This window comes from Passer domesticus, chromosome 3 (assembly GCF_036417665.1).
Source record: "Passer domesticus isolate bPasDom1 chromosome 3, bPasDom1.hap1, whole genome shotgun sequence".
Classification (NCBI taxonomy): domain Eukaryota; kingdom Metazoa; phylum Chordata; class Aves; order Passeriformes; family Passeridae; genus Passer; species Passer domesticus.
The window spans coordinates 55,096,826-55,114,622 of NC_087476.1; the positions used below are offsets into that span (position 1 = coordinate 55,096,826).

Sequence of the window (17,797 nt, forward strand, 5' to 3'; positions counted from 1 at the left end):
GATTAAAATAAATGCAATTTTCCCAGTTTCACGTTGCAATTATTCATCTGATTTTTTTCTGAAGAAAAAGATGAAAACACATAACAACACATAAATCTTTAGTTCATGGAGAAAGCAACAGGCAGTCCAGCCCAAAATTGTAAATGTTAAGATGTTAAAAAGATAAATTGGGTTTTGGTACTTAATGGAGCACTTGCCACTGACTGATTTAAGATTTTCTTCAGCTGAGCAATCTAGATACGCTCAACCACCCAACAAAAAAGCAAGTGCAAAAGAAGATGGAAGTTGCCAAATGGTATTTAAGAAATCCTTTCAAATGCAGTCATCTCAAATGCCATTCATTTGTAAAATTGGCATCCAATACCAGTGATGGACCAGCTTCAGCCTCTTTACAAAGGCTAAAGATTTTCTTTAAACTTAAAATTAATAATAAAGGAAGTCAAAGGCTTAGTTGTAACAGACTTATGGGCTAGACTCCTTTCATGCTCATAAACAAAGCATTCTTACACATCTATGGGAAAAGGCTGCAAAATTTACTGAAGTGTTTGAAATGGTAAACATTTAATAGAATATACCTCACTGAACTATTGAAGTGAGTGGCAGTGATGAAAAACAAACAAAACCCTCATAGAGGCTTACCTTCTGCTCTGAATTCTCATAAAACAACAGCCCAAAATAGTCCTTTTCCAGTAAATTGAGGTGTTCACATACTTTATCAAACAGCACTTGTCCTCTTGCTCTTTTCTGAGGGGTGGGAGGGTAGGAAAAGAAGCAAAAAAAAGAAAAAAAGAGAAAATTAAGATAAGTAAATCAGTATGGTCCTTAACAACAGGTGCTGTTATTCAAAGATATTATTCAGGAAAATTTAAAACATACATACAGCAGATTATAAAACTACAAGCCTTCTTACACCGGCTGTTCACCATATTTCAAATCTATACATATCCTTGAAAAAAAAAGAGAAATTTCAATGTTTTATTCAATACACCAGAAAAAAACCCAAAACAAAAACAACATAAGTACACAAGGAAAATTCAGTACCTGAAAAATTGAAATATTCTGCACTATTATGTGTCTCTAGTCTTGTTTTTTCTGGATTTTTTTTTAAATAGCAGAAGGCTTCTTTATGTGAGACAACTTTTTCTCTATTATCTTCTAAAAATTAATATGGTTTCTACAATGTTAACTTTAGCATTTTTATAGTTTTGGTATACATCTCAGTGGCTGATTAATCCCATTATATGACTGTACTGAAAAATAAACTGTGTTACCTTCAAAAGACAAAAAGAACAAGCAGACCACTAAGAGCTGATGCTCAGATCAGCAGAAGCAGCAAGGAAGCAGAAGCTGAACATAATGCAACATGTATAGTTGTCTGTATCCTGCAGTGGTTTGTTTCGAGGGGCAGAAAATAAGATGGCTGCTTTCTATCCATGTATTTCTGGAATCTCAGTACCCAAAATTTCATTAGATAAATAATAATAAATCTTCAAGAAATTTATTTTTCAAAAAAATATTATTTTGGAAGTCGGTAACAAAAGAAAAAAAACTGATGGTTTTATTTGAGGTTACTTTACATATCACAGTCTGCTGCTTTATAAATATAGTAATTGAAGACTGATCATCATTTTATCATATTCTTAAAAAGCATTTTAAAATGGCCACTTTCAAGCTCACTTGGTGAGCTCAGTATTACTAGAGCTGAAGCAAATGGCAGTCAGTACCGAAGTCTGATCTGTTCTTCTTGTGACCTTTCCAGAAGCCTTCCAGTATCTAAAGGGGGCTTAAGAGAGAAGGGAAGGAAAGGGTATGTAGTGCCAGGACAAGAGATAAAGGCTTTAAAGAGAGTAGGTGCAGATTAGGTATTAGAAAGAAATCTTTTACTGTGAAGGTGGTGAGGCACTGGAACAGGTTGCTCAGTGAAGCTGTGGATGTCCCAGCTGTGGAAATGTTCAAGGCCAGTTTTGATGGGGCTCTGAGCAATCTGGCCAGGTGAAAGGTGTCCTAGCCTAAGCAGGGGGTTTAAAAACTAGAAGTTCTTTAAGGAACCTGCCAACCCAGACCACTCTATCATTCTGTGATTCTTGTACCTGAAACTGGGAATGTAAACATTCCTATGTCTGTAGTGCCAGTAATGAAAACAGGCTCTACTTCTGTGTGCCTGGTTTTAAGGAAAGTCTTTGTCTCCTGCTGACAGGAGACAAAGATTTAGAGCAGATGGCTCACACCACATGCTCAGGGGTGGGAAGATGAGAAGTTCTTTCCACAGTTCAAATCTGACCATGACTGGCATGCAGCCTCCAGTTTGAACCAACTCCTTCAACACAGCTCTGCTATTTGTGGCATTTACCATAGAGGCCACAACATGGCCTTTTCAAAGGCCTGCCAGCTTATAGGAATTTTTGCATTTGCTTATCCTACAGATTTCAGCAGATGCCACACACCACTGCCATTCCACAGAAACGCCATCGGCAGCCCCTGTGTAGGCCTGGGTGACACTGTGGCCATTGTCCCTGCAGACAGTGGTGGAGCACTCCCCGGGCCCCATTCCAGCACTCCCGCAGCTCGGCAAAGGCCAGAGGGAGAGGGGAGAAAGAAGGTATGCACTGAGCAAAGAGTGAAGGCATTGTTGATTTATTCCCCAAGAATCCAGAGATTTATTCAAAATTGCATTGTCCAGCAGCCATTCTACTCAGGAAGATCAGAAAGCTTTCACAGAAGCAAAATTCTAAAACAACCACATTTAGTAGCCCAAGTAGCAAGGCTAAATCAAGAAAGTAGAAGTCAGAGTGACTTCTGAAATGGGAAGCAGGGAATTTTCAGTCTGTTTCGTACTTTCAAAAAACTTTACTCCTCAAGAAAGATGACTACTTCCTCTAGGCATCTGAAGTAACCACTTAATTTTCTTGACAGCTTCACCTTCAGCTTAATAAGAAAAATCACCAATATAGAGAAGCAGTAAATTGAAAGCAGAAAAAATATAAGCAAGAGAGAGTTCAAAGAATCTTAGATGCATGTAATAGATACCAATTTTTTTCCAAAGTTGACATGCAGGTCAGTGATCATATCTTGCAAATGCAAGTTTGAGTTATACACATTTCAGTAAAGGAAATCTATAGATTAGTGCAAAATAATATGTACTGTCATATCAAGCCCACCTCTGGAATCAGATGCTTTTTTAGAAAGTTTATATACTAAAATCCACAGTTAATATCAAGTCTTTGACATCTAGAAACATAAAGCAGGCAAATCTACAGGAAATATATTGCAAGTATAACTGAAAATATATTAAACAGCTTCTTATTAGGAAGTCATAATAAACAAAGAGCTTGGATACACTAAGCAGTGCCCACTGTATCTTTTAACATCTTTTTGTCAGTGCATGTTCTTCCACATAATGAAAAACACTACCATGTCACAAAGCCCAAGTTTGTGAGTCTACATTCTAGACAGCAGCAAAATGAAAAGACATTATACCATCAGCAACCAGTATTTATAGAGCTCTGTTATGGATTCAAAAGCATAAGAAGCCTCTCAGTAGAGTAATGGTCTTCATTATAAGATCCTACTTGCAGAATTGAAAGACTCTGTTATTATATATATATATATATATGTGTGTGTCTGTGTGTGTATAGACAGAGAACGATATAGTGATATAGTTTTAAAAATCTAAAAGAATATTTAATTTGCAAAACCAAACTTTTCAAGTGCAATTTCTTTGTAAGCCATTTGGGGACAGGCATTACTACACAGTTTAAATTACATGATAACATAACTTTTCTGGAAAAATTCATGTTCCTAGTAGAATGTCTTTAAACATGAAGTTAACTATTGCGATCCAGTCAGTTCAGAAACTAGAAATATTTTAATAGAGCAGGGCACTTTTAAGAAGGCAGCATCATGGTTTGCACAGTTTGTTATGTTTCAAAAAAAGATTTCATTTCCTTTTCTACCAGGTGTTTGAGGTGTCAACTGATAGTCACAACCAATGTGTAAATTAAAATCAATATTCTTATTATACCTATGCATAAGTATACATTTACACATCCATATATATGTTTATGCGTTTATAGCACAACAAATATTCATGTTCCAAATTATGATGCAGAAATACCAGTGAAAATCCATCCTTGCTTCCACAAGAAGAGGAGCACATTCAACCAAGAGGCTGACAAGGGAGGAGATGCTCACAGAGCCAGCAGTTTAAAACACAAGAGTACTCATATCAGCAGTATTCTGTATTGCTGCCAAGTTATGCTTGCTTTTAAGTGAGAACATAAAAAGAACACATGTAACCAAGGTTATTCTAGTACCAATTTCAAGCCTGTATTTAGACTCTGCAGATGCCACCTCATAATACAACCACCTCATAAAACTAGAGGTAGCATTTTCCTGTCCTTTACATCCTTCTCAAAAAAAGAGCAAACCAGAGCAAAGCAATTGCAGCTGACATACACAATGGAAATTTCTAAGCAACTGGGAATTAGGATATCATGGATCTGTTTGGCTTTATAAGAGCTGCCAACTACTGATGCAATATAAACATTCACAGCTACCAGTTCTGTTCAATACATTTATCTATGATAGGGATGCAGGAGTTGAATGTACCATTAGCAAGTTTGCTGGTGATACTCAAGTGGAAGGTACTACTCACTCCCTTAAGGGATGAGAAACCCTACAGTACAATGGGGATAGATCAGAGCACAGGGCAGTCAGTGGCCTAAAGTTTAGCAAATGCCAGATTCTGTACCTGGGACAGAAATGCTGGGCACAAGTATAAACGGGGAGAGGAGTGGCTGGAGACCAGCCCTGCAGAAATGGATCTAGGAGTGCTGGTCAGCAGCAGCTCAATGTGAGCCAGCAGGGAGAGCCCAGGCAGCCAGGAGGGCAAATCCCATCCTGGGATGCATCAAACCCTGTGTTCAACCATTCAGATAAAAGAGGTGATTATCCTGCTGCACTCAGCTTTGGTACAGCCACACCTCGAGTACTGTGAGCAGTTCTGGGGCCCACAAATTAAGAAGGATGTGAAGGTCCCTGAATATGTCCAGAAGGCAATAACAAAGCTGGGGAAAGGGCTGGAAGGAATGTCCTATGAGGACTGCCTTAGGACTTTGGGCTTGTCTATGTTAGAAAAAAGGAGGCTGAGGGGTGGCCTCATTGCTCCCTACAGCTTCCTGAAGAAGGTAAAGAAGCAGATGCTGAGCTCTTCTCCCTGTGATCAGTAATAGGACATGTGAAAACAGGTCAAAGCTGCCCCAGGGAAGGTTTAGATGTGACATTAGGAAGCATTTCTTTACCACAAGGGTGATCAACCAGTGTAATAGCTTCCTAGGAGGTGGCTGATGCCCCAAGCATTTCAGTGTTTAAAAGTCATTTGGACAAGACCTTTAGGTCAGCCCTTGTGGCATGGGTGCTTCCTTACCCTTAAAGGGTTGGTCATCAGGCAGCTGAACTCGATGACCACTGGAGGTCCTTTCCACCTGAAACAATCTATCCTATTCCTTCTCATTTCTGTAGCAGTACAGGCAGGGGGAAATCTCAACACTTCTTCCCAGCCCTGCACTAGCAAGAAAGGAATGAATGGGCAATTATGTCCCAGCCTAGGCATTGAATGTCTCTATCTGGGAAGGAGACATTTACTGTCTGAGGGTATGAGAGGTGTGGATTATCTCAAGCTAATTAAACCATTTGAAGAATATTTTTTTTTTTGTGGGGGGGGAAGCAAACAAAAACAAGTACAGTTTTTAAGTTTCCTGTATTTATTCAGTTAATCTGAGTTTCCACAGAATGACAGAATTCCACATATCTCTTCAGATATCAAACTCTTCGCCAAATGCAGGACATGCTTCCAAACGGAGTGACTTTTTGAATTGTTCAATACCTATTATTTCCCCAGAGATTTTATTTCTTCTTATACTCATTTTCAGAAATTATTGAGCCATTTTCCTTAGAGAAATGTAATAAATCATTTTATTACATCTGAGAACAACAGTTCCCCATCAGAGCGAGGGTCCATCTCCAAAGTGGCTAACCACAAGAGTCTACAGGCAAGCACAGGAGCAGTACCCAGAAGCTGAGTAACTATGAGACTGGTATTTGCCTGAAATGCCAGGATTTTTTCAGCTCCAAAAACATTTTCAAAGTCACATATTTACAGGAGGAAAAAAGATTCAATTTCATTTTATTTTTCTGAATCGGTTTAAGACCCAGTGCTCAGAGGCATTAACACATTGCAATTCTGTAGCCAGGCCCAGGCTAAAGCATTCCTCAGTTTTGTTTAAAAAACCAAAACATCCTTTGCAGCCTACCAAAGGCAAGACCACAGAAAGGAGAAGCTGGAATATGAACCAGGCACTCCCTGTTGCCTAAGACTTGAAGAATAAGGATTGGTACTGGTCACACACAAAAGAGGAGGCGATGTGCAACAGCCTGGGTTGTTTTCAAAATTATGATGCATATCGATGACAAGCAAGTTTTTTGGCCGCAAAAAATTGCTTTGCTGTGCTTCTTGGCCAGTGATGCATGAAAAGTGCTCTCATGTCTGGCCTGCACTTATATTTCATGCAGGGAGAGCTGAAAAGTGCCAGCTCCTGATGCTGCAGCAAACCAGAGTACCTTGTACAAACAAGAACCCTGGGGAAAACCAAAACAAGGGGATACAGGAGTTCACTCCTGCTACACACTTGGAGTGGCAAAGAAAGGCAGAGAGGAAGGGCATGAGTGGTGCCTTGGAGGCACAAAAGCAGCAGGAGAGAACACAAGCAGAATGGCCCAAAGGAGCCCTTGGCAAGGAGCCGTGCTCAATGGTGCAGAACAAGGCAAAAAATCCCCAGGGACTGAGGTGACTTCACTTATAAACATTACTTTCAGTGGTGTCTGTTGAATCTAGACAAATATTTTAAGAATGTGTCAAATTTAACATCATCCCTATTTTCCTTTTTCTAAATAAAAGATGTCATACTTTAAACAGACCACTTAGTACTTGAATAAACCTAGACTAGACATCTGAGCAGTCAGAAAAAGATTTGCAAATCAAAACTCAGCTATAATTAAACATCTGTTCCTTATCAGCTTCATTCAGAGTTTTCTTAATTCAGGGTTAAAGACTGATCTTAATTGTACATTGAGCAAGCATATTTTTACTTTGTATTAGCAAACTGTAAGTAACCATAGAGTCTGTGTCAACTCTGATATATTTCACTTGTTCATACGTGCATAAAATACGGTCAGTGCTGGCATCCTTTAAATGCCTTTTGTCATAAATATTTAATTAGACCACTGACTGAATGCAGTAAACAAACCAAATAAGATCTTCGTTTGCTTCTAACTAGCAATCATTATGCACTTAGCACTTCTTTTTGTTTCTTTGAACTGTTATTCTCTATTAAAACACAGTTTATATTTCAAACAGAAAATCTAAATTAATCCTTACTGCAGATCCCAAATTCAGTGACAGAATTTCTTCACAACTCTCTAGAAAAGCACAAAATGAGAAGAAAAAAGCAAGTTTATTTCCTCCACAAAAGCAAGAGATACAAGTAGTTCACAGTAACATATTAGTAATTTATACCTCCCACAGAGATCAATTATTAGGAAATTAGTAGGTCAAAATTACATCATTTGCACTGTGTTAAAAAATTTAAATTGCTCCTAAAAATTAAGTCTTAAAATATTCCAATAGTCTGCACATTCAAGCTATTAAAACTCAACTGCCATTACATCTCAAATATTGAAATACTGAATCATGAACCAAGGTCATTTTATCCTTTAATATCGTTCTGTCATTTCAAGCAAGCACAAATGTTCAGTCACAGTCTTTGGCAAATACCACTCATTAACTTTCATCCTCAGTACCTTGAGAACTGTGTGTCATAAACTTACAGGCTGTTATTCCTTTAACTCTCTTTAAAGTAATGAAAGGAAACTGCAAGTTTTTTAATAATTCACAGCCTGTGAAAGCTGTTTTAAGTCATGCTCCTCCTGAACTATTCAACAATAGCTTCTTCCTCTTTCCATCTCTCCAGGTAGTCACATATTACTCTGAAGATTCTTAGGCTAAATAGGTGTTATCTTTAAGAGTTACAATAGTTTTAAGCTTAAAATAATTAAATTAATTGCTCATGCTCTATGAATGCACATATTGTGTACATGTAACTCCTGTTGTTTAGTAAAGTACTTGCCTGCAATATTATTTTGTGATTTATTTCAGAAGATTCTTTTAAAGCAACAGAGCACAGAAAAATCAATCAATTATATTAATATGGAACCTATGGACTTCAGGAAGTAAAATACTAAAGTTAAAGGAATTTAATATAACATTGTAATGGAGGATATTTTTCTGCCTTATAAAACTTTACAGGTTCCAAAATAACAATATAAAGCAAGTTTGAAGAGTGACTGGTATAAATGTTCATAATACTACTCCCACTCAAATTTTAGTTCCCCAGAGCAAGTAGCCAAGATGCAGAGTAATTATTTACAGACCACATTTTATCAACCGTGAAAGATTAAAATCAGCATCTCTGCATTGGTGAGCTGAATGCAGTTCATTTCTGGGAAAGATGAAAAACCGCAAAACACTACAGTGAGAATTTCAAATTACAAAGAACTGATGAACAGGTTTCACCTAGCACAAGGTTTAGCTCTCAAGTCGTGGACTTCTCTAGGCAACAGTGGAGTACCTCACGTGTTGCAGCTACACTGGCATTCACACAAGGATATTTGGAGAAGCTATACTCCAGAAAGATTACAAACCAGGTCCTTCAAATTTGCATATTCAAAAGTAATGAAAGTACAAAGACAGGTGAGAAATAAAAAGAAATAATCACAAAAGAAACTGGAATATCTGTTCAAACAGTTCCACAGATAAAGAATTATTCACTTTAAGTTCAAACTGTCAAGTTCATATCACTCAGAAGATCTACTAAGGCAAAATAAAGAGTTCTCAGGGAAAAGAATAGATGACATTCAGAGATGATAAATCAATTTACAAAGTAACATCAAAAAAGACAAACATCTGAGATTTTCTTTATACTGAAATCTAAAGATCAACCATGTGAGGCATGCCTGGGGCAATGGGAAAGACATGCAAAAACAAGCCAGAAGAAAAAACTCCACTGTCAAATAATACTAGGTGGCTGCAAAAGAGAACTAAAATTACCAATACGTAAAACCCAAGTGGCAAAGAAACAAAGAAAGGTTCAAATGTACCTGTACTCCTACAGCAATATTTAATAACAAATTCTGAACTATGGAAGAACAGCATCAAATTACAGTCATTTGAAAAGATGTTTTAATATCCCATTAAAAACATGCTAATTCTCCAGGAGTGATTTTTTTTCCCCGCAATTTCATATATAAGTATACTATCTCAACATTTTAAAGCTATATTCTTCCCAACTGAGCACCTCCCACCCGTTTCTATTCTGTACCATTCACCACAGGAATTCACTTTCGGAATATTTTGTCTCAGAAACCGGCTTTTGTTCACTCTGATACATTTCTCAATGCAACTTGTATGTCACATATACTTCTTCTTTCCAAAAGGTGCTTTAACTCAGTATAGATTCCAAGAAATTGTCTCATTAGGCAGAAGTTAAAGCAATTTCATATTAACTAGACTTTAAATTGTAATAAATCCCTTTTTATTAATAATAGATAATGTTATATAATATATATAAAATATATATAATATATTTATATAATAGATATATAATTTTATATAATAGATAATTTTATAATAGATGTTAAGTTTGCGCATGTACCTAATTCATTCAAAATAAACTGATCTAGTTCAAGTTGGAACAAAATGCACATACATGCAAATTTTTAGTGCTGTAATTAAACACTAAACTGGATTGCAATTTTTGCTGGTTTGTAATTTTTTTCTTAAATAGTACATATATATTCAATTTCTTACATATATTTGCTTGAAAAACTCCCATCTGAAGATGGGAGTACCAAAAAACAAAAACAAAAAAAAAAAAAAAAAAACAAACAAAAAACCCACAAAAAAACCCCCATGTCTTTTTCAGCTGACAATAACACAGCATTAACCTCTTGCTTACGGGGATCTTGCCATACCAAGACAAGAAGATCCTTCAGAATATAAAGATTATTATTACAAAACCCAATCTGTGGTAGCCAGGACAGAAAACAAGTATGTCAACAGACACCAATTTGCTTCAGCCACATTACAATTACAGGACTTCACCAACTCACTTAAACTAATCCCTCTGCCTGTCTCAGATTCATACTATGGAACTGAAATGTTTCAGAATATAGCTGAACTCAATTCACAGCAAGTTAGGATATCCACTTGTCACTTGGTAAACATTAAATTTCTAGAAATGTTTAGTGGAGCATGGAGAGCTTGGTTCAGAAAAATCTCTACAGAACTTTTACTGCCTAGTCTAAGTCTCAGAGATGATACATTTTTAAAAAAGCTAATTCCAGATGAACTGTCATTAAACACCAACCTTAAGCAAAAACTGTAGCCTCCTCTTTTCTAATACAACTGTTTCACATATTCTGTAAAAGCTCACCAATATTTTCCTGAACTTAAATATCAATTTTTAAGCTTGAAAAAAAACCTATTTCAGTCATCTTTGAGAAATTCTTCCAATTTAATATGTACTAAATATTACTTTGCAAAATAAGAAACAAAATCAGCTTTAGTGTTGGAGGGGAATGGAAAGTGGGGAAGGGGGTGGTTGTGTATGTGCAAAACCTGGGTTTTGTACAAGACATTATATGAAACAAGGTTTCCTTCTTTCCCTATTCAAAATCATGTTATGAAAAATTAAGTATGTTGAAATGTTTTAAATCACTGGAGCTGAAGAAACATAACCACAAATATGTCTAAAACTAAATTAAGCTCACAAAGCAATAGGGAATATAAGCAGGATAGAAATCTAACCATCACGAGGACAGGAGTTTAGAGAGCAGTTTCTGGTCTACTGAAATGTCATTTCTTCCTAAGCACACAGACTATTATCAGTGGATATTCTGTTCTCTCAGGAAAAATTATGAACAGGTTGGACAGAAAACAGAATGGAAATAAAGTAAAAAAAACTGTCAGGATTCTTCATCTAGCATCTCAATCTAGATGCTGCTTTTTAAAAGAAGGGAAAACAGAAGGAAATGAAGAAAGAGGTGTCAGACTAAACAACTGGCATATATCATGGAATTCAATGAGCAGTAACAGAAAAGCTGCTATTTTAGAATCTGTTAATAGGAAATGCTAGGGATATTATACCTGAACTCATCTGCCCTTCCAGACAGTATGAAGTCTTAAAGTGCAGGCTTGCAATTGTACAAGTGCAGAACAAGCCTAAGAGATCTCAATTACTTAGGGATTCATCTTTAAAAAAACAAAACAAAACAAAACAAAACAACAACAACAAAAAACCAAAAAGCTAATCCAAAAAAATAAAAATCCCACTAAAAAACCCCAGGGTAAAACAGGTACTTGTACAACCATTACAAACAGGTGAGATTTCATGCAACTGCTTTTTCCTACAAGCAAAAGTAAGTGAGATCTAACCATACTGGCTAAAAGGGCCATACAAAAAAACTATGAATTTTAAGAACATAAGATGGCATTAAAAAAAGCGTTTCTCAAAAATAGGAATGACATTTGCTTCCCCTCCCCCAAAAAAGAAAATCCCAGGAAGATCCCCTAACTGCTGAGACATTTCCAATATGGTTAAGTTTGGCCTTGAAGGAACATCAGCCAGCTCACTGAGTACTGGTGGGTGTATTCCATAAAGTCCCATGGGACTTGTCTCTCCATCTCAAATGTTTTCACACGTAACCATAACCCTCCCTTTTTCCATTCGTTTTCAAATCACATCTTCAAGCTTTTGCCATTAACCATTTACTGATTAGAACATGCACAAGCTGGAAGAATAAAGTTTTTCTGACTGAAAGAGTTTATGTTCTAAGAATTATGCATCAACATTTATTTTTTAAGAAAAAAGCATTACTATTAATTCAAGATTTTCTATTTAGATTTTAGTGAATCTAAGGTATAAAATAGCTGAACTCAAGTATTAAGTTCTCATATTATGATTCATCACTGTGACTAATTAATTGTATAATATTTTATCTACTAATTGGCCACAAAATGCTCCGTATTTAGTTACTGCTGCAAATCCTGATCAGCCTTGATCTGTGTGCTGACACTGAAGCTACTGCATCATGGCTTTCCTTCTTCTTATGCCTGTTCCCAGCTATTGCCTTATATAAAGACACATACAGTAGGAATGAACAACTGGCAAAATTTAACAGAGACTAAATTAATGAAGTTTGATTTTCATATTTCGTCTTCTTTCACACTCCTTTTAGTTTATGTGAATACAAATTGATGCAGTTCTAAAAGAAAAAAGGAATAGGATTGCAAGTCAAACAGAAAAATCCCCAATAGTGTATTAGCTCAGATTTTATTACTGATTACCATGAAGGTTTAGAATGACTATTAGAAAAAGACGGGGTTTTACCAAAAGCCACCAAATAACAGTAATGAAAGCAAGGTGTTTTTCAGTTTTACTTTGCCATTAGCAAGTATATATATTTTAAATACAGATAAGCTGGTCTACAATCCATAGTAAACTGGAAGAGGCATCAGGAATGTGAAAATCATGACAATTGCCCAAAACTAAAACCTAATTTACTTGAAAGTCAACCAACTGGACTTTGACTGCAAAAATTTTGTTTCTTTGCTTTTTGGTAACTCTTGTATCATTTCAGTAACTTTGTAAAAGCAGAAATAAACCAACATTTACCCAAACACTAAATATTGAACCAAGACTAAAAAAGAGTATCAGAAATCTACTAGGATCTTTTGCAGAAAGCACAAACTGAAATTTCAGTTATCAGTTGATAAAGCTTTCTGAGACTTTAAGTATTTTGATATGGCAGTAGAGCATAAAAAACTCTACATGTATTTAAGAACACGAATTCATCCAGAAAATTGCAGTCAGCACTGCTCATGTCCTATAAATAATTCAAATGAACATATAAAACAAATTATTTCTTCATTACTTTTTTCCCCTCTTAAATTACTTTTACTATTGTTCTTACAGGAAACTCTTGCTGCAAATAATGAGAAAACTTATTTCTTGGCAAATGACTTAACTGGATCATGACAGACTTAAAATACTGCAGTTATAAATACAAAATAGCATATTAGACCTGTGGTATGCCACCACTTCATTTAAGTCTCATTTTAGGATGGGGAAAAAGCCCAGGAAGATAAAACTTACATAGCCTTTAATTAAAACAGAGATGCTATTCAGATTTAAACATCCTGATTTATGTGGAAAAAAAATCCCAAACCAGCAACTACTCCAGGGTTACTACCCTGCAGTCAATTTTTGTGAAAATGTGGAATTAGAACAGAACTTTGAACATAAATATGTCTTTTATAGCTGTAATGGAGTTTTTCTTTCTGAAGAAAATTTATTTTAAACTTTAAAGTTTAAAAAGTTTAAATTTATCTCCAGCTGAGATAACTTTAAAAAAATTAAGGAACTCAAGAAAACTTTATTAGCACATGTCCCACTACCTTCAGGAAAACCTTAATGTTTTAGAAAAATAATCAAGTTTGAGCTGTGAAATAGCAGCTAGTGTACTGCAGAGGGAATTTTTAAGAATAAAGTGATACAGTTTTAAAGATGGAATTTTAAACTGGAACATTAACTTAGTCCTAGTGATAATGTTAAACACTCAGTACAATGAAAGCAAGTTTTCTTTTCCCTACAGAAAAAGCTCTTTATGTAACAACTTGATGCCTTACCTCTAGGTCACAGCTGTATTCCGTGCCATCCAGAAGCATCACCTTACACTGCACAGTTTTGATTTTCTTTGGAGACTTCTGAGGAATGTTATCTATTTTAATTTCAGCTGTCTGCACTTCTTTTGTCTCCCTTTTTTCTTCTTGTTTTTCTTCCTTTTTCCCTGCAACTTCCTCTACTTCTGTTTCTTTACCATCTTCTTTGGAAGGCTATATAAAATACAGTTAAACAAACTCAGAAAGGAGGATATTTTAAACTTGTTCATTCCTTTTATAAGATACTAATAAATAAGACAGTAACCATTCATTAAAGTTATGCACATACTGGAATCACAATAACCAGCATAAGCATTAGGGTCTTAATTTAGGGACCAGATATTCTTGCTCTCAAACCAGAAAAGGTGCCTTTTTTTCCCTTTCCTTGAAATGAGGTTTGGTTTTTATAAATATGAGTTATTGGCTTTCTTCAAAAGAGAAACAAATTTATTAAGAACCTCCAGGAATTATACTAAACTAAACCCCAGTGTTTATGAAAGTCAAGTCATACAAAATTATAGAATGGTTGAGGAAGGAATGGATCTCTTGAGATCTAGTCCAATGCCCCTAGGGCCACAGAGGGCAATTTGCCCAGGACCATATCCAGTTGGGTTTTGGATATTTTAATAGGGAAACACTCCACAATATCTCTGGTTGATCTGTTTCAATGTCTGACTCAGCCCTTTTACCACCCCAGGAGGCCTATCATCTGCACTACCACCACCTGGCCACGTTCCTTGCCAAGGAAAGATCCTATCAGCATCAGAGTAAAAAACATTTTCTTGTGTTTTGAGATGTAATTTCATGGGTTTAATTTGGGTCCCTTGCCTTTTGTCAGCTAACTGCATACCACTGAGAAGGGTCTGGCTACTCTGCATTCCTTCCTTTCAGGTATTAATACATACTTGTAAGATTCCCCTTCCTCCTTCTCTTCCTCAGTGACCAGTGTCAACTGTCCCAGCCCCTCCTCATACAAAGCATTCTCTGTGTGCCTTCGCCACCCTAGAATATGAACGTGAAGAGCTGACATGCAACTTCACAAAAAGCAGGACTGGAACCTAGCAACTGGAATAGCTGTCATTTTTTTTCCCTAATATGATCCTAACAAAGCTTTACATGAATTACATAATTCATTAATCAGATTTCATTAAAATTACACCAAAGTACCTACGAGCCTTCCCACACATACCTGTATTTCAGCACTGCTAACGGAGTGTTTTTCTTTGTCATCTGCTTTAGCATTCTGCCGGTTTTCAGTTGCTTCTTCCAAGCTCTTTCTTGGCTGAGCCACCCCCTCTAGTGCCTGGCTTTCACTTTCTTCAATTACTTGCTCTTCCCCCGTGGCCCTCTTCTTGGGCTCATCTCTGGGCTCTGCCAAGGTGTATGACTTTTGTTTCTTAAGCCAAGGGGGAAGGAAACGAGAAATACCCTTGCTTTCAGGTGAAGATTTTTCCTTCTTCTGGCTACTTGGACTACTTTGGCTAGTTGGTGCTGGGACAGAAGAATCTTGAGCCTCTCCAGAGGATGTTTCCCTGGACTTTTGATCTCCTGGAGTCTCTGATGCTTCCTCAGGCTTGTCCTTGGCTTTGTCTTGTCCCAGCTGCTCAGAATCCTTCTTTACTTCAGTCTCTGACCCAACTTCAGTTGTCATTATCACAACTGACACTAAAAGAAACAACAATAAAGATAGTTTTCGTATGTAGCATCACTACTTTTACTGACTAATTATTTGCAGTAATTTGTAGTAATTCATAAACTCTTGTAGATTATTAAATTGATTAGGGTTAAAGAAATACTTCTTTCCGAATTTCGAGTTCACAAGTAAGACCAGTAAGCTAAAACTTAGTGCTCTGCAGATAAGATCTATGGTTTCCTTCTCCTTAATAAAATTTCAAGTGTGCTCACTCAAAGGCAACTTTTATTATAAGGTTCTCCTAATGGTATTAGCCAAGATTATTTCAGATGTAACTTCAGTTCTCTTTCTACTGAGCTCCTTAGCAGACCCAGAAAATGAATTTTCAGAATAGCAACCACCTTCTCTAAAACTGGTAGGTACAACGCCCCTACTATCTGGTGACACTTATGAACTTAAAATAAATTATTGGAAGTGAAAGAGCAAGATTACCAAAGAATAGGACAAAAGGAAGGTGAGCATGATAGTGAGTATAAAAAACTGGGAAATTATTAAGTCAGTGATACTGTTGAAATTACTAATAATGCTGGGGAGCATACGTTTTTAATTAAGGTAAGATTGGGTTCTTAATAAGAAGTTCATAATAATCAACATAAAATCATATATAACTCTTATACTCTCATCACTTCTGCTTACTTTTCCTTCAGTGAATTTAAAGATAAATCACAGTATTGTAACAACAGGATATGCAATAATAACCTTTCAACTTAACATTATCGGTATTTATTGAAAAAAATTAACTAGAATAAACAAATGTTGTTATTTGTGTGGCACTGTACTGTGCTACATTGCTTCAGAAGTGTAATATAACTACTTTTTTCCAATTTATTGAAGTGAGCCAACAAAAATAAGCATACAAGAGCCAGACAAAAGTTTATAATGGTTAGAATTCATTATTCTTCTGAAAACAATTTAAAATTGATGGTCTGTTTTTCTGGCCTAAAGTTTAGCAGTTAGTTACAATCACATTTATATCTTTATAACATGGGAACCCTCTCTGTTATGATTGACTTCACTGGATGCCATTAGAGGCAGGAGGCTCTTAGGTTCAGAACTCTTGCTGAACTCCACTGGTCCCACTCATGCCCAAAAAGAGTAAAGGTTATTTAGCTCAGACTTGATGCAATTAATCTGCACAGCACTTCAAACTGCATTTGAAGCCGACTGAGAACTAGTTTCGATCACAGGGCAGCAGCAACACTTTGCCTCCAGGTTTCCAAAGCACATACACAGGCAATCAGAAATAGTTAAGCTAAACCAATCCCTAATGTGAAAGAAAGAAAAAAGGAAGCTAATAGAGACCTAAACATACAAGAGAAGCCATTCTGGCCAAAGAGATGAGCAATACTGAGCCAAAGGAAACACCATTTTCACAGTTCTCTTACTAAGAAGCCTAGACATAGGAGCCTTGAACTATCTAAAGGCAAATTCACATTAAGCATCTTGAGACCAAAGCAGCTACAATGGTGTGTGGGGGTTTTTTGTTCATCACTTAACACTTCACTATCTAAAATTAAAGCATTCCCCAATTGGGAATTAAATTAAAAGTTAGTACCTTTATGCTACACTAGAGACTTCTGAATACATTTCAAGCTTAAATATTACAGTTATGTAGCCATTTCTACAATTTTTTATAAAACCCTTCAAGTTTCAATACTACTATTAAAGCTTGTGATAGACTATTACACATTATAAGCACTATTTATTTTAGAGGTAACAGGCCTCTGAAAGGCAGTTTTCTATTTGACCACTGAAATTAAAGAATTTGCTATTTAAATCCATATATTAGTATGCTAGTTCTCAGGCTGCTACAGATCAAATTACATTTTTCAATCACCCTTGCATCTCACACAGAAATGCTCCTGTTCATTCCAAATGATAGGTACCTTATTAACATAACAATGTAAAACTTTATTATTAAAATGAAAAATGAACAATATCTAGACAACCAAACTCAACTTTCCCTGAGAAAAATTGAAACTTCTGCTGATCAGAGAATAGCAATCCACACTGCTTAATGAATTCATAAGGGAGGTTTCATAAGTAACAGAGATGGTGGTGATTTTTTTTCATATATCTCTAAGAAAGAACCAATTTTTTCTCAGAAAGTAGCTAAAACATTTTTATAATACTTGATATACAAATCTTCAAAGAAGTTATAGAGAAGCCACTATATTTCCTGCACTTTTTGTTTTACTTTTCAAAATATGCAGAAATGCATGAAATACATGAGCAAGCTAATTAAAAAATCATTACATACCAGTCTCAAA

At 36.0% G+C, this 17,797-nt stretch overlaps 1 protein-coding gene across 25 annotated transcripts in view; it reads right to left on the minus strand.

Annotated features, from left to right (window-relative positions):
* EPB41L2 (erythrocyte membrane protein band 4.1 like 2) overlaps positions 1-17,797 on the minus strand; it is a 132,539-nt gene that overhangs the window by 42,222 nt on the left and 72,520 nt on the right. For all 25 annotated transcript variants that reach the window (XM_064413166.1, XM_064413165.1, XM_064413173.1 and 22 more), the window contains 3 exons: positions 15,024-15,499; positions 13,802-14,008; positions 640-744 (listed from right to left, as the gene is read on the minus strand). In XM_064413166.1, the coding sequence (XP_064269236.1) occupies positions 640-744; positions 13,802-14,008; positions 15,024-15,499 (788 nt within the window). The remainder of the gene's footprint in view (positions 1-639; positions 745-13,801; positions 14,009-15,023; positions 15,500-17,797) is intronic.